General features: G+C 44.6%; 1 protein-coding gene across 1 annotated transcript; it reads left to right on the top strand.

The window, feature by feature from the left end:
* The first annotated feature begins 4,174 nt into the window (after window positions 1–4,174).
* nfkbid (nuclear factor of kappa light polypeptide gene enhancer in B-cells inhibitor, delta) lies at window positions 4,175–15,514 on the top strand. The gene is made up of 12 exons (XM_030358782.1): window positions 4,175–4,286; window positions 8,658–8,806; window positions 9,055–9,088; window positions 9,304–9,485; window positions 10,556–10,710; window positions 12,063–12,168; window positions 12,257–12,403; window positions 13,052–13,103; window positions 13,519–13,676; window positions 14,575–14,691; window positions 14,820–14,984; window positions 15,424–15,514. The coding sequence occupies exons 1-12, from the start codon at window positions 4,271–4,273 to the stop codon at window positions 15,493–15,495; spliced, it is 1,353 nt and encodes a 450-aa protein (XP_030214642.1). The 5' UTR covers window positions 4,175–4,270; the 3' UTR covers window positions 15,496–15,514.
* The last annotated feature ends 2,732 nt before the right edge of the window (window positions 15,515–18,246 follow it).

Here is an 18,246-nt window from a genome sequence, read left to right as displayed (position 1 = left end):
AACCTGGGCTGCTCTGGTCTGTCCTGTACAGCTGCATCGTGCCCTTTGGCCAATTATGATACGACCCCGTCGTCCTGTTTTGCTGAGGTTGAATCCAGCCTCATCAATGTAAATAAATTCATGAGGCTGTGCAGCTCCATCCATCTCCAAGATGCGCTGTAACAAAACAAAATACACGCAATACATATTTTAGATGGCATTACTCAAAACACTCAACTACAGTACTACACATACAGAACCCCACCCCATCGAATAGGTACCTGGTACCTCTCTGAATGTATCTATGTGGTACTGATACAATGGCACATATTCAGCTGTAACTGGATGACACCAATACTGTATTGTAAACGTAAAGGACTGTAACACTTGCCTGTACATATTCACGTCGAAGTCCTTTGACCCTGACACTGTTTCTCTCAAATGGGACCCTGTACAATTGCTTCATGGTAATTTGGTGCTTTACCAAGATGCGTCTGATAGTGGAAATGCTCACTCGCTCTATGTTATTGAATACTTCTCTATCTGCAAGTATTTGGTGCTGTAGCTGGTTGAGACGGATTGCATTGTTTGCTCGGACCAGGTCCACAATTGCAAGTTCCTGCTGTTGGGTGAACAGGCATTGGCGTCCGCCCCCAGAAGGTCTTCTAGTCATTCTATAGAAAAAAGCAACCACGATATATTACTGTATTGGTTTGCTTCTTTTTTACAGTACTGTATATACTGTACTTCACTGTATATACCATAGAAAGTACTGAAACATCTCAATGTATGTAATCACAAAACTACCACTTTCGTTCAAAAAGGAGCATTAGCCACCCTGCAATACAGTACATGTGATATGGTACAGTACTGCAAATACTCTAGATACAGTCTGAGTAGAGTAGAAAGTAGAGAGTTGAAGACATACCTGTTTTCCAGTCGGAATTTCCTTATTATGGATGAAACTGTGAAACGGCTTAGATTAAGGTGGACTCTCTGCCCAGCTTCCCTCATAGTCAGGCCATGGTTTATGACATGGTCCACCAAAGTTGCTCTTATGTCATCGGAAATAATGTTCCGTGCACGGCCTCTTCCCCCACGTCCTCCTCTATGTCTCTGTCCTCCTCTTCCTCCTCTACATCTGCCTCTTGCTCTTGCTGCATCCATGCTTGCAAAGTTCTCAAAATGGCTTAACTGAGGCCTTTTTGCAGCTGGCTGATTGGTGTTCAGTTTTGGAAGAAAGAGTTTTTAGGTGTGTAAGTAAGTATTCTCAATTAACCAATGTGTTTAGGATTTTGAATAGATGTGTTTTCCCAATGGTACAATGAGACGTTGCCTGCAGAAGAGCCTTGTGGGCATGTGGTTGGCGGTCATATACACCTCATCCTCAAGCCGAAAAAAAACCTTCTATAGGGTGTAGAAATGGCGAGTTTCCCCCGTGGTGCCCCGGGACATGTACAATTGCCCTTTGGCCTTTTTGTAGCTTGGTAGGTTTTCAGTTTTGTAAGTAAGTGTTTTGAGGTGTGTATTTAAGTACTTTCAATTACCCAATGTGTTTAGTATTTTGAATAGCTGTGTTTTCCTAATGATATACTGAGACTTCATTTTTGAACTAAGCGTCATATTTTTGAAATAGTGTGTAGTGTGCAGGAGCAAGTGTGTTGCAGAAAGGAGCAAGTGTGTTGCAAAATAGCCACTATTTTGCGCTTTTGTTTAAGGTATGGTTACATGTGTTTAAGGTATCGTAACAAAAACATCAAGTTGTGTTACTTTGGTCAAAGCATGTGTCTATTGTGTTCAAGCAATTGAAAAAAAACTATAATAACAAAAGATGTTCGTACAAAACTATTAGGCCAACCAAAACACACTTAAACTGGTTACAGTAGGGTTGATTTAAACCAAAACACACTTAAAATAGGCACCAATAGTTTCTACCAAAACACAATTGAAAAAGTCACTCATTGTTTGTAACAACACACACTTAAAATATTTACTCGTAGGATTAATTTCTTCCAAACCACACTTAAAATAGTCTGCAATAGTTTCTACCAAAACACATTCAAATATTCGGCAATAGTTTCTACCGAACCACACTCAAAAGAGTCACCAATGGTTTCTTTCAAAACACACTTAAATAGTCCACAATAGTTTCTACCAAAACACACTTAAAATGAGTTTCTACCAAAACACACTTAAAATAGTTACTAGTAGGGTTAGTTACTACCAAAGCACATGTCCGGAAACGTCCCGTAGAGCCGTCAAATGGGCATATATATATACATATGCAAGTCTGAACACATCAAACCAACGTGGTTCAAAATGGGCATGTATTACATTTTTGTGGAATAATATAATTAGGTGAGCAGCACTCAACTATTGTTCTTCTTAAGTTTTGTTATTCTTTCTTTCTTTCTTTCTTTCTTTCTTTCTTTCTTTCTTTCTTTCTTTCTTTCTTTCTTTTTTTCTTTCTTTCTTTCTTTCTTTCTTTTCTTTCTTTCTCTACAAACTTTGGGACCTATCTCCTTCCTAAACTTTTACCTAGTGTCTCCATTCCAATTTTAAAATGTTCAGCTTTGCTTGGAATTGCGCGCTTCTTTTCAGTTTTCTTATTTTATGCCTAAAATATTCAACATTTTTAAAATACAATTTCTTACAATGGAAGTCAATGAGCGGACGAAGGAGCCGTCTGCTCATTCTCTGACGCTTACTGCTTCAGACTTCATAACTTGGTCAATATTTTATCGTTAACCTTCTTTCAAAGGTTTAACAAATCAACACACTTGTATCTTCAATATCTGGTAACAGAATTTCGATTACCTTTATACTTTTTCTAAATCACTAAGTTCCATGCCGGCTGGTTTTCCGTTGGATTGAGTTACGCTGAGGTTAGAGCGCGACGACGTTGTCTGACTGGGTGATTTTTTCCCGCCCAATTGGACTAGTTTTAATAACGTTAGAATGGGAAAATTAGCAATAGGCGAGCACATACAAATTCGCTGGTTTAAAAAATAACTGGCGGGATTATTATAATTCTTTCTACAAACATCAATCAATACCATACCTTTCATATGGCATATCGTTTGTGCAGCTAGTACCACTATTACTTCAGCTAGGCTACTACTACTACTTTAGCTACTAGTACTAATTAAGCAACTTCTACTACTTCAGCTGCTACTACTATGCTCATTGCTGCTACTACTACTACTACTACTACTACTACTACTACTACTACTACAGGTAGTACCACTACTACCTTCCAGCTTTGACAGTATTACAGTTTAGCTTCCAGCTTTTGTAACAATGTATATCAGATTTTTTACCTGAAGAATCTGCAAGATTTACATCTTGCAGATTTCTCAGCAGTGCAGGGCAATGCATTTGACCTTTCAGATTCTTCAGTTAAATACCTTTTACATTTCTGCATTTTTATCAATGCTTTGCGCTTTTCATTCAGCTGTCATTTATTTGGTCCAACCAATGAATTGCTTTCAAATGGTGTGCATGTTTACACTGTTTATTTCATTTAGACTTTTGAACTCTGTTCAAATCCATTCACTTGATTTAAGCCATTTAGAATTTCCTATGTGTTTTTATTAAAACATATTTTCAACCCGACTTTGTACTACAGCACTCACCACATTTTCTGCAGAAATGCTTTCTGTAGTTAAGTATGGTGTTATTAAATAGAACACATGGAGTAAATCTCTTTCAGTCTCAATTCTAACATCGTTATCAGTCTCCCGTCAAACATCTCATTTAGCATATTTCTTTAGCGCTTCGGTTGCAGTTTAAGAAAAAAGATCAATATAACTGTCTTACTTTGTCTGCATGTCTCTCATCCTCTCATCCTTCTTTCATTCCTAACTTTTTAAATTATTCAAGGGGAAATTATTTCCATAAAGTTCTTAAAATGATCTGTATTTGTGAAGATAGTTCACAGATGCTTAAGCAGGCCTAGATTAAGGCAGAAGCCTATACATTTTGAATTGGTCAATTTGATTCGTTTTTTAAAAATATTCTATCTTATGTCTCCATTCTCCGTTATCACATGGAAAGACGAAAAGGAAACTTGTCGAAAATATAAGGTTTACCAAAGGGAGGGAAGCAGAAAGAATGGTCGGAAACTTTCAGCGACAAGCCGGTGTGGGCGTGGCCCATAGGCTGTCTGCTCGGTACTCTATATAAAACCATTGGCGGCAGCATGGAGCAGATCGTACACAGTACACACACAGTGAGGGATCAGAGAGACAACGCTCTGACCTGGAACACAGTCGGCAGCTGAAGACAGAAGATGCACTGGGAGAAACGTGAGTCGACATGTTATTCATTCAACTTCTTTGTTGACATTTGTCTCTGGGTCTCAGCTGACAGATGGACTACTGCAGGAGCGCGGGTCTAATGAAAAACATGCTTAGGATTCATCTTGTTTTTGACATGACATTCCTATTATTATTATTAATAATAATAATAATAATAATAATAATAATAATAATAATAATAATGATGATGACGTCAATCTGTTTAAATGGCCAATTGGGGAAACCCTCACGTAGCGCTGCCGTTATTTCACTTCCCGTTTTAACAAGTGTCTGGATTTCAAAATAAGTAATAGTTAGTGTATAACTTGTATTTGGATGGGGTGAATACAGAATCGTCTGCAGGCGACATTCTTCTATTTGTCGTCCACTCGTTTATTTTCCTCGGTCGGATTACAGTAAGAGAACAGCGGACTCGGTTTCGTGAATTTTATGCAAATCCTCGGGGTGAAAGTCCGGGAAGCACCCGTCCTGTTATGGTTTCTCATCGGTAACCTTTCCACCAAACGGGTCAGGGGACCAGCGTGGAATCCCCTCCGCCCACGGGCGGGGCGGCGGGCTGGCCAGGGCTTTACGCACTACCGCGAACTACCTTTACGCCGTTTACCTTATAACTCTCTTACCTCAACCTTCCTTACCGCACACTACTGGGCAGGCTTCCCTGTGCCCTTTAGCAAATGTTACCTCGCTCTCTCCCGACTCTCTATCACGTTGACATTTGATTATCTTAAATGTCAGGTGAAGTGTATCTTCACATGTGCTCTTCCCATCACAGGCTGTGGGTTAGACCCTTGTAGGCAGATTACATCTTCAGTATGCGTGACGAATCAATGGCATTTACTTTAAAAGACTGAGCAGGGAGAAGGTAGACTTGAGATCGGACTTTACAATTGATCATCTAATATGCATAGCAGTGTCACTCCCATTCTATAACTATGAGTCATGAATAAAATATCTCTTTACAAAACGCTTAATGGACGAGGAGCGTTCAATGTGTCGGTACGAGGATCTGTGGTTAAAAGAGCCTGTATTGACCACCACTCTTTAGACTATAGATCAGAATAACTCTTAAAATAAAGACGATAGCAAACACTGAAAATACAAAGTTGTTTTGAGGGGCAGGATTACGGCATCATATTTCACCAAGAAATATTCGTTTTTTCAACACAAACAATCGATGTGATTTTCATTTTTTATTGAACCCTGCACATCATTATTATTATTATTTTTCCCTGGACCATAAAACTTCCCCTCTCCCTCTGTTTCCTTAGAGATAACATATTTGAGAGTTATGACTCTTCTTCATTATTTATTGATGATAATTTGCCTACCATGACGATATTGTTGTTAATGTGATGCGTTTATCAAATCTTTATTCTATTAAAGTGTCATACAGAGAAGGGATGGGGGAAAGAAATCCATTTGTGTTGGATTTGGATTTTTTTGCTTCCGCAATACTTCAAAAGTACTTGAAGTATATATACATTTTGTAAAATAATTGCCCAGTCCTATTGAGGGGGATATAGTCACTTTCCATTAACAAAGTTCTGTTCTGTTTATATACATTTAAACAATTGTAGAACACAACAAAAAATTGTAATATCATAATATTAACTAGGGATGCACGATAAAGATAGGGTCTGATAAATGGCAGTCTCTTATTGTATTGTTTCGGTGCTCAAAACTCTGTAATTCGTATCGTAAGGCGCCTGCCGGTTGCCACCCTAATACACACCGAGCCCCGAACACACGTAAACAAAGACATGTGTCTGAATAGAAACGAATTGGGAAACTCCGGTAGTCCTCGAAATGAAAAGCAGCAGCCTACACATCACTGCGCATGCACTGCTAACGTGAACAGTTCCACCCCCTACACACACAGCATGTGTGTAGGGGGGGGGGGGGAGAAATGGGGGAGCGCTCTATGTCAGCACGAGACCAAAGGGCTGACGTAACCCGGACAGGAAGAGGTGGGGTTTAGCATGGTGAGCGTAACGGAGCGAGGCAGGAAGCAGAAGATGAGCCGTGGTGACACCATCCCAGAACCACCAGTCCCTCGTGGAAGAGGTGTCTCGGTTCTCTCCGTGGTTCCACACGGCGTGGAAATGTGTCTGCGGCGTTTGCTTTCACTCTCCCCAAAGTCCCAGGCTTTCAGACGTACCTTAGAAGTGGTCTCTGGGGGCATGATGATGGAAATGCCGTCATGGTTTTGATCTTGCTGAGAGTAGGGTTGAGCTAGTGATCATTCCTCACCCGTTACATCCTGAAAACAAAGATCATAGGTACACAACATACAACCTGCAACAGTATAGATCCTAATTATTTTGTGGACCTCATCTTCTTAATGTCATCTCAAGTGGATCTTCATCTTCTAAATTACATTATCTCATGTGGATCTTCATGTCCTGAATGTCATCATTGTCCTGTGATTCCTCATGTACTCATTCTCCTGTGATTCTTCATGTCGTCATTCTCTTCTGATTCTTCATGTCGTCATTCTCCTGTGATTCTTCATGTCTTCATTCTCCTGGGATTCTACTGTGATTCTCCATGTCCTCATTCTCCTGTGATTCTCCTGTGATTCTTCATGTCCTCATTCTCCTGTGATTCTCCATGCCCTCATTCTCCTGTGATTCTTCATGTCCTCATTCTCCTGTGATTCTCCATGCCCTCATTCTCCTGTGATTCTTCATGTCCTCATTCTCCTGTGATTCTCCTGTGATTCTCCATGCCCTCATTCTCCTGTGATTCTCCTGTGATTCTTCATGTCCTCATCTCCTGTGATTCTCCTGTGATTCTCCATGTCCTCATTCTCCTATGATTCTCCTGTGATTCTTCATGTCCTCATTCTCCTGTGATTCTCCATGCCCTCATTCTCCTGTGATTCTCCTGTGATTCTTCATGTCCTCATTATCCTGTGATTCTCCATGTCCTCATTCTCCTGTGATTCTCCTGTGATTCTTCATTTCCTCATTCTCCTGTGATTCTCCTTGTCCTCATTCTCCTGTTATTCTCCTGTGATTCTTCATGTCCTCATTCTCCTGTGATTCTCCTGTGATTCTCCATGTCCTCATTCTCCTGTGATTCTCCTGTGATTCTTCATGTCCTCATTCTCCTGTGATTCTCCATGCCCTCATTCTCCTGTGATTCTCCTGTGATTCTTCATGTCCTCATTCTCCTGTGATTCTCCATGTCCTCATTCTCCTGTGATTCTCCTGTGATTCTTCATGTCCTCATTCTTCTGTGATTCTCTTGTGATTCTCCATGTCCTCATTCTCCTGTGATTCTTCATGTCCTCACTCTCCTGTGATTCTCCATATCCTCATTCTCCTGTGATTCTCCTGTGATTCTCCTTGTCCTCATTCTCCTGTGATTCTCCTGTGATTCTTCATGTCCTCATTCTAATAATAATAATAATAATTCATTATATTTATATAGCGCTTTTCAATGACCCAAAGACGCTTACAGAAGGGGGGGACCTAACTCACCACCACCAGTGTGTAGCACCCACTTGGGTGATGCACGGCAGCCAATCTGCGCCAGAACGCTCACCACACACCAGCTTGAGGTGGAGAGTGAGGGAATTGATGAGTCAGCCAATTGTACAGGAGGATTATTAGGGGGCCAGATCGAATGAGCCTGGTTGGGCCAGGACACCGGGGAAACCCCTACTCTTTACGATAAGTGTCCTGGGATCTTTTATGACCTCAGTGAGTCGGGACCTCGGTTTTACGTCTCCTCCGAAGGACGGAGATTCTCCTGTTGTTCTCCATGTCCTCATTCTCCTGTGATCCTCCTGTGATTCTTCATTTCCTCATTCTCCTGTGATTCTCCTGTGATTCTCCATGTCCTCATTCTCCTGTGATTCTCCCGTGATTCTTCATGTCCTCATTCTCCTGTGATTCTCCATGTCCTCATTCCCCTGTGATTCTCCTGTGATTCTCCATGTCCTCATTCTCCTGTGATTCTCCATGTCCTCATTCCCCTGTGATTCTCCTGTGATTCTCCATGTCCTCATTCTCCTGTGATTCTCCTGTGATTCTCCATGTCCTCATTCTCCTGTGATTCTCCATGTCCTCATTCCCCTGTGATTCTCCTGTGATTCTCCATGTCCTCATTCTCCTGTGATTCTCCATGTCCTCATTCCCCTGTGATTCTCCTGTGATTCTCCATGTCCTCATTCTCCTGTGATTCTCCATGTCCTCATTCCCCTGTGATTCTCCTGTGATTCTCCATGTCCTCATTCTCCTGTGATTCTCCTGTGATTCTTCATGTCCTCATTCTCCTGTGATTCTCCTGTGGTTCTCCATGTCCTCATTCTCCTGTGATTCTCCTGTGATTCTCCATGTCCTGGATCCACAGCACCAAAGGAAAAGCTGTGCTACCCTCCGCCCACGGTGAAGGAGCTCCTGGAGCAGAAGAGGAAGCGGGAGGCTCTGTGTGAGGATCCTTCAGAGGGTCAGTCCTGCTCGCTGGCAGGAACCAGCCCTGAGGCCTTCACTGCACCGCCGGTACGACCCGCTTCACTCCCTCACTCACATACACACTCTCTCACTCCCTCCCTCACTCACACAATCACACAGTCACTCACTTACTCACTCACTCACTGACTCACTCTCAGACACACAATCATTTACTCACTCACTCAATCCCTCACGGCGGACTGGCTGACTGCCTGACTGACTGACTCAGTAGTATTCACTGGATGACCAGGAGTTGTCAGCCTGTGTGTGTAACCCTCTCGTTGTTCTGCCTGCAGAGCTCCTCAGCAGCCCAGTCCACGAGTTCTACAGGTAAGGAACGGTTCCACTAGAGAAGGTATCGGAGACACTGTTCCCAAAAGAATCAAACCACCACTAGAAGAAAAGAGAAAGCGAAAAACGTGTTTCACGTCTAATGTTACTATCAGTCTTTGACCTGTGTGTTGTAAACATACAAGGACCCAGTCCGTTTGATTCTGGTGTGTGGGACCCATTCTGGAGATAACCCATGTGACCCCCCCCCCCAGGGGCCCCAGCCGAATACCCAGACATGGCCCTGAGCGAGCAGCATTGGGCCCCGTCAGCAGAGATTTACTACGGCCCTGGGTCTCTGTGGACCACCTACCCGGCCCCGGCCAGCGGCCCGGCCCCGGCCGGCTACAGCCTCCCGCTGGAGGGGTACCAAGCCGCCGCCATGCCCCACACATACGTAAGCCCTGTCCTCAGCCGTCGCAGAGGGCCCCTTCATAGAGGGCCCCTTCGAAGAGGGCCCCTTCGTAGAGGGCCCCTTCATAGAGGGCCCCTTCGAAGAAGGCCCCTTCGAAGAGGGCCCCTTCGTAGAGGGCCCCTTCGTAGAGGGCCCCTTCGTAGAGGGCCCCTTCGTAGAGGGCCCCTTCGAAGAGGGCCCCTTCGTAGAGGGCCCCTTCATAGAGGGCCGCTGCTAGTCCAAAACAATGTAATTTTGTAACATAAGTACTAGGGCAGTCACTGCGCTCTTATTGTGGAGCCGTCGTGCTTCTAGTCCGACTGTCTGGACTCTGGATCGCCTCAATAGCTGCACCCGAGGATTGAAAGCTTCCACAAAAATGTTCTGATGCTGAATAATTACACTGTATTACAATAGTAGTAATATTACAAAAGTCAAGGTATTGAATCGTATGACAATAGCATACATTGTATTTTGTTTAGGGGTGGGCAAGTTAACGCGATAATTACGCGTTAACTCAATCTTGTTTTAACACGATTAATACCAATGATGCATCAACGGGCGTCCTTTTTTACTTTAATTTGAAAAGGTTTTGCCCACAGATTGTCAACATTCATATCAGAAATCATTTTGGTTTTTCAATTAAGTCACACATTCAGTAAGTGACCCACACTGAGTGAGTCAATAAAACTCCCTCAAGATCACTTGGCCTAGTTTTTGCTCATTAAGTATGCTTATTTGGTATGAATGATAATTTGTCATCATTTGTCATCACTTTATTTAAATTAACTCAACATACTATGCGACTAATCGCAGCCTAATTGCCCAGCCCTAATTTTATTACAATAGCACTTAAGTTCAAGCACTGTATTTTATTACACTTTATGTTACAGTATTATTTTGTATTAGACTGCTACTTACGTGGCAGTATTGTATTTTATTACAATAGTACTTGCGTTACAGTATTATAGATCTGTATGTGACTACCTCTACTGTAGTACCAACCTCCTGTGTACTGCGTACTGCGGGCCTTACTGAGCAGTACTCTATCCCCCCCCTCCGCTCCCCAGCAGTGCTCGGCTAAGGACGCCGCTCCAGGGCCGTTCTGGCCCCCAGACGTCGCCCCGGGCCCCGGCCCCGGTCCCCAGCTGGACCCCCAGGGGCTGGCCGAGGCCCGGCAGACGGTCCGGGAGATGGACTACACCCGGCAGGACGAGGACGGGGACACGTGAGTCTGCCGGCCTGGACACAGGATGTAGAGACACATTATGATATGCATTATCTATAGAATCATGATTTATAGACACAGGATGTAGAGACACATTATGATATGCATTATCTATAGAATCATGATTTATAGATACAGGATGTAGAGACACATTATGATATGCATTATCTATAGAATCATGATTTATAGACACAGGATGTAGAGACACATTATGATATACATTATCTACAGAATCATGATGTAGAGACACATTATAATATACATTATCTACAGAATCATGATGTAGAGACACATTATGATATACATTATCTATAGAATCATGATTTATAGACACAGGATGTAGAGACACATTATGATATACATTATCTATAGAATCATGATTTATAGATACATGATGTAGAGACACATTATAATATACATTATCTATAGAATCATGATGTATAGACACATTCTAATATACATTATCTATAGAATCATGATGTATAGATACAGGATGTAGAGACACATTATAATAAACATTATCTATAGAATCATGATTTATAGATACAGGATGTATGGATACATTATAATAGTTACATTATCTATAGAATCATGATTTATAGATACATGATGTATCGATACATTATAATAAACATTATCTATAGAATCATGATTTATAGATACATGATACACACATTATAATATACATTATCTATAGAATCATGATGCATTGATACATTATAATAAATACATTATCTATAGAATCATGATTTATAGATACATGATGTTTAGATACATTATAATAGATACATTATCTAAAGAATCATGATTTATAGATACATGATGTTTCGATACATGACATACAGATACTTTACAGATATATACATGATATAAAGATATATGATATATAGATACATGATACATAGATACATGATATAATGATCCATGTTTTTACCCATGGGTAAGAGGACCATCCTTTAGCACCACTCAAAGCTCTTAGAAGACTCTAGGGAGCGAGATGAACATCATGTCGTACGTACATGCTCCTGTCAGATACTGACACATTGTTTTACACATTGTGGTTTGATTTAAAGGTCACAAACTAATCATTGGTTCCTTTTTTTTCGATAACGGCCATAGAAACAAGGAGATGTAAATGTCCTTTCGAGAGAAATCTCGGTTATGTGAGTGAAAGTATGAGTCAGCCGTCGGCTTTACAGGTTAATAGAAACTCTGACTAAGCGCTTAGTGACTAACCCCGACCGTTCTCAGGACAGGGGGCTCCGGGGACGTCGCTCAGAGGGGTTTCCACCATTCGTTCCTGTCTCAGGTTTTCCTTTCCCGGCCACTGAACCGTGTTCTCGTCTCCTCAGGATCCTGCACATCTACTCTGCCAAGGGCCTCCGCGAGTGGGCCTACGCTGCTGCTGAGAAGCTCCAGGGCCTCGGTCGTCTGGACGCCAGGGAGCACAAGGGCAAGGTGCACCCCCACCCCCCCCCCCAAGAGACCCCACAGCCTGTGCGTGTCCTCTCTCAGAGAGCTGTCTAACAGTGTGTCTGTGTCCCAGACCGCTCTGCTGGTGGCCGTGACTGCCAACCAGCCCCAGATCGCCCTGGACCTGCTGTCGCTCGGCGCCGACGTCAACGCCTGCGACGTCAACGGGCAGACGCCGCTGCATCTCGCCGCCAGCAGCGGCTTCCCCGCGGTGCTGCAGGTAGAGGCGGAGTAGAAATGTAGTAGTGGTAGTGGTAGTGGTAGTAGTGGTTGGTACTGGTACTGATGGTTGGTAGTGATAGTGGTGGTTGTAGTGGTGGTAGTAGTAGTAGTAGTAACTACTAGTAGTGGTGGTAGTATTAGTAGTAGTGGTTGTAGTAGTAGTAGAAGTAGTAGTGGTGGTAGTAGTAGTAGTAGTAGTAGTAGTTGTAGTTGTAGTAGTATTGGTAGTAGTAGTAGTAGTCGTCGTCATCGTCGTAGTAGTCGTAGTAGTCGTAGTAGTAGTAGTAGTCGTAGTAGTAGTAGTACTAGTAGTATTAGTACTAGTAGTAGTAGTAGTAGTAGTGATGGTAGTAGTAGTAGTAGTAGTAGTAGTAGTGATGGTAGTAGTAGTAGTAGTCGTCGTCGTAGTAGTCGTAGTAGTAGTAGTAGTAGTCGTCGTCGTAGTCGTAGTCGTAGTAGTAGTAATAGTACTAGTAGTAGTCGTAGTAGTAGTACTAGTAGTAGTCGTAGTAGTAGTAGTAGTACTAGTAGTAGTCGTAGTAGTAGTAATAGTACTAGTAGTAGTAGTAGAAGTAGGTTTTGTTATTAAATGAACTCATTACGCCTCATGCAGTATTTATTAACAGGGTGAAACGTGTTTCTTTAGGTCATCCTCTCCTCAGGACACGCTGTGCAAATGGAAGCCTGCAATTTTGAAGGTATTGATATCAGTTAAAAAGAACTTGAAGAACTTATGTTAAGCTATGTGAGAAATACCCATTAGATCACAAGAACAGTGAAATGTTATGAAGAGCTCTATCCCACTGTTACCAGTATAGAAAGAGGGGGTGTATACCCAGTAGCTTCTACAGGTGCATACCCAGTAGATCCTCCAGGTGTATACCCAGTAGATCCCAGGTGTATACCCAGTAGCTTCTACAGGTGTATACCCAGTAGCTTCTACAGGTGTATACCCAGTAGATCCTCCAGGTGTATACCCAGTAGATCCCAGGTGTAAACCCAGTAGATCGCAGGTGTATACCCAGTAGATCCCAGGTGTATACCCAGTAGTGTCTCCAGGTCTCCACCCAGGTGTGCTGACCCCAGGTGTAACCCCTCCCCTCGTCCCAACAGGTATGACCCCCCTCCACTGCGCGGCGGTGGCCCACTGCGCCAGCATCAGACCCCCGTCCGGGCCCCGGCCCCGGGACCCCGGCCTGCAGAGCCCTCCAGTGGACCGGCTGTCCTGCCTCTACCTGCTGCTGAGCGCAGGAGCCTCGCTGGTCAGCCAGGTAACGCAGGACTGCTGAACCCTGATCAGCCTGTAACCCCAGGACTGCTCGTCCCTGAATCAGCCTGTAACCCCAGGACTGCTCGTCCCTGAATCAGCCTGTAACCCCAGGACTGCTCATCCCTGAATCAGCCTGTAACCCCAGGACTGCTGAACCCTGATCAGCCTGTAACCCCAGGACTGCTCGTCCCTGAATCAGCCTGTAACCCCAGGACTGCTGAACCCTGATCAGCCTGTAACCCCATGACTGCTCGTCCCTGAATCAGCCTGTAACCCCAGGACTGCTCCTCCCTGAATCAGCCTGTAACCCCAGGACTGCTGAACCCTGATCAGCCTGTAACCCCAGGACTGCTCAACCCTGATCAGCCTGTAACCCCAGGACTGCTCGTCCCTGAATCAGCCTATAACCCCAGGACTGCTCCTCCCTGAATCAGCCTGTAACCCCAGGACTGCTGAACCCGGAATCAGCCTGTAAACTGAGGAATGCTCCTCCCTGAATTAGCCTGTAAACTGAGGAATGCTCCTCCCTGAATCAGCCTGTAACCCCAGGACTGCTCAACCCTGAATCAGCCTGTAAACTGAGGAATGCTCCTCCCTGAATCAGCCTGTAAACTGAGGACTGCTCATATTGTGCATTCACTTGCACAATACGGTATAAGTACACAAACACATACTACTGTTATAGGCTTTTATCTGGATGCAGTTAAACAGAGCCCGGCTGATTCATATAGCTGGGTCCTGAGCGAACGGTGCTACTAATCACCATAAAACCCGCAGCATGAGAGCAGTGCTCCGGTGGTCGCCTGCACCAACGTAACGGCGTCCTCTCCCTCTGTGCTTCTCCATCCATCGCTCTGCACAGTGTGTTTGACCAAACCTTACCTTCTCCCTTCTACCAGGAGATCAAGAGCAACATGACGGTGCTGCACGTGGCTGTGAAGGAGGGCAACATCGAGCTGGTTCGCTACCTGCTCCGGATCCCTCTGCCCAACAAGCAGGACTTTGTCAACATGAAGGTTTGTCACCGAATGCGGCAGAACGAAACACCGTCACTTCATCACGTTCACAGTTCAGGGCTTTTTATTGCATGCGGCCCCAGGTATCTGTACTGAGCTGTGTCTCGGTGCCCCCCCCCCATGCGCAGGCTCACGGCCACACGGCTCTGCACATGGCAGCCAGTCTCCATGGCAACGCGCACCAGAAGGAAGCGCTGCAGCTGCTGCTTCGCGAGGGGGCGGACCCCAGCGTCCGCAACCAGGAGCACCTCCAGCCCGCTCAGATGCTCCAGAGAGGACCTGAGGGGGAGCAGGTGAGCCCCGAAACCCCCCCTCAACCCAGAGACCCCCCCTAACCCAGAGACCCCCCCTAACCCTAACCCAGAGACCCCCCCTAACCCTAACCCAGAGACCCCCCCTAACCCAGAGACCCCCCTAACCCAGAGACCCCCCCTAACCCTATCCCCCCCCCTAACCCAGAGACCCCCCCTAACCCAGAGACCCCCCTAACCCTAACCCTAACCCTAACCCAGAGACCCCCCCTAACCCAGAGACCCCCCTAACCCAGAGACCCCCCCTAACCCTAACCCAGAGACCCCCCCTAACCCAGAGACCCCCCTAACCCAGACCCCCCTAACCCAGACCCCCCTGGACCCAGAGCCCCCCCTGGACCCAGCCCTACAGGGCCCAGAGCCCCTCCCCTCTGCAGTAGAGACGTTAAATGAAGGCTCATCTCTTCCTTCCTTCCTTCAGCTGAAGCTCCTGCTGAGGAGGCGCGGAGCGACTGCCCGGCGCCTCCGGTCCCCCTCTCAGGACCAGGTCTAACCAGAACGCCCCCCCCCCCCCCCCCCCCCCCACCGTCCAACCGTCGGCCCACTGCGCCCGGGGACGGTCACCGGCGGGCCGCGCCACTCGTGGGTCCAGGCGGGGGAGTTTGGAGGATCTTCTGGAGCTTTCCTTAATTTATTGATCGGAATCTGATTATTGTTCAGATCGAGAACAAAACAAGGTTGACGTGTGGGTCATTATGAATATGAGTTTTATTAGGATTACTTATGATAGAAAGGCTTTTCAGTGCAGAGCTGTTCTGCAGGAGAAACGTTAGAAGCTGCGTCTAAGATAAAGGTTTGACGCATGTTAAACATGTCTTTCAAGAATTTAGATCTGGTCAAATTGGTTAGCTCGAAGATTTGTGGTCTAACCATAGTGTTAATTATTGCACACTCTGATGTGTTTAAGTCTATACGGCGTTGATTTCTTTGAAATCGTTCTTATGGCTCATATTAGTATTCATCATATTGATGAGGTAGTCATATTGATTGATGAACAATGCTTGTTTTTTTCATGTCATCTGTTCTTATATTAAGAATGCATGTCTGGGGATTCATTTGTGCTTTTTTACTATGTAAAATGTTTTGCATAACCTTGTTGTTGTGCAAAGAGGTGTTTTCCTGTGAAAAATGTCAAAAGATCCCAGGTACAAATGATATACATCACTGTATGAGTCACATTGCTGATCTTTAGTTGAGTATTCTTTTTAAATCATCACTGTAATAAAGTACTGTCACATTGACTATAATGCCAAACCATGACACACAGTCGACCTCACTACCAGGAAAACCATGTATTAAGATTATCCTTTATTTAAGAAGCATACTTTGTAATATTTTCTTTACATCCTGACAGCCATCAATAAATCTAATTCTTTAACGAAAGTGTATATTTTACTCTACAAAGTTAAATATCTGCATGCACTATATGTTTATAGTCAGATGGATGTATGGAAGAAAGGCCGACAGACAAACAGGGAGGACAGATAGAAGATCATTAGAGAGAGAGAGAGAGAGAGAGAGAGAGAGAGAGAGAGAGAGAGAGAGAGAGAGAGAGAGAGAGAGAGAGAGAGAGAGAGAGAGAGAGAGAGAGAGAGATAGATAGATAGATAGATAGAGAGATAGAGAGATAGAGAGATAGAGAGATAGATAGATAGATAGATAGATAGATAGATAGATCAGGAGAGAGAGCAAGAGAGAGAGAGAGAGTTAGAGAGGCAGAATAGAGATAGATAAGTAGAGTAGTGAGAGAAAGAGAGATAGATAAAAGACCATGGATTTAGATAGACAGAAGGTGGGTATAGAGCAGATTTATTGCCAGATAGATATTCATATTATTAAAAAGACCAAACAAGTCTTTCTGAGTAGAGTTTATTTAACCTGACTTTATAAATCCCTGTGATCTGGATTATAACGTCATGTCATAATCCTACAGCAATTCTAAACATCAGGTATTGTGATCATGAGGAATATTACGTACAATTGAGAAAAGGCTTAAAACCAAACAATGAAATACATTTGATATATTTAATTCACAATGTCCAATATGCACCAGGACATTATGTTATATCGACATTGAATTAAACTTTGATGCATAACTTATTTCCTTATAATGCAGATGACACAGGAGCTTTAGAATATGCTAAATAAAACTTCATAATAAATATATAAAATCAAGAATGTGAGAAACACAAAACCTCACAAAACAGTTTCAATTCATGCTTTTCATTGTTTTGCTTGAAAATGTCTGAAGGGTGCACCATCATCTAACAAGGCAAAGGGTTCTACGGTACAATCGTTACTATATCGGACTCCTCCCGTCATGCAGTCCGTCTATTCTGGGGGAGGGAATCTTCACAGACAGCCGTCGGGCCGCCTCACATTCCCGCTCCTCCGTTCACGTGCATCCATGTTTATTTAGTGTTTTAAATACATTCCGCGCTTTGAGAATCGAGAACTGCGATGCGATAGCGGACGACGGCGCAGACGTAAGAAACGGTGCTTAATACTGTGTATGAATAAGTGGATCGATGGCCTGTCAGTCTCCTACTTGGCGGCGGTCCGTCAGACGTAGGAGCGCGGCCCGGGGCCCATGGCGGCTGGTGGCGGGGTGGTCCCGGCCCCCCGCAGCCCCCCTACACCGTCTGGGGAGGAACTGACAGCACAGAGCAGGGTAAGACCGGCGCGCCCCCCCCCATCACGACCAGGACGACGGCGGAGTGGGGAGGACCACGGCAGGAGAGACGGTCCTACCTTCTGTTTTGGGGATGGGGGTCCCAGTAGCGGGAGTCCTATAGAGGGGGACGGGACGGGGGGGAGACAGGGGGAGGAGTCAGAACACAGCACAGGGGGAGGAGTCAGAACACAGCACAGGGGGAGGAGTCAGAACACAGCACAGGCTTTGGGTGTCAAACGGAGGAAAGGAACAGAACACAACAAGACCTGATGTGTAACGTTAGGCGTAACTCTACGTACTCCCAGGCACATAATGCGTTACTATATGTAACTAGGTTACCTCCATGTACTCCCAGGTACACAATGTGTAATGATATGTAACTAGGTTGCCTCTACTCCCAGGCACTGACCAAATGTGAAACTATATGTAACTAGGTTACCTCTGCGAACTGACGCAATGTGTAACTATATGTAACTAGGTTACCTCAACGTACTCCCAGGGACAGACACACGATGCAGCTCTATATCTGACTACAGGGCACCCCAACGCCCCTCCAGACACACACACGAT

Source organism: Gadus morhua, chromosome 6, assembly GCF_902167405.1.
Source record: "Gadus morhua chromosome 6, gadMor3.0, whole genome shotgun sequence".
NCBI lineage: Eukaryota > Metazoa > Chordata > Actinopteri > Gadiformes > Gadidae > Gadus > Gadus morhua.
Note: the sequence above shows the minus strand (reverse complement) of the source record. Positions and strands in the feature narration are given on the sequence as shown.

Bases quoted from the DNA above. Each gene is read 5' to 3' on its own strand.
- nfkbid (XM_030358782.1), top strand. The intron at 12,169-12,256 runs GTGCACCCCCAC...TCTGTGTCCCAG, and splicing joins CCAGGGAGCACAAGGGCAAG to ACCGCTCTGCTGGTGGCCGT. The intron at 13,104-13,518 runs GTATTGATATCA...TCGTCCCAACAG, and splicing joins GGAAGCCTGCAATTTTGAAG to GTATGACCCCCCTCCACTGC.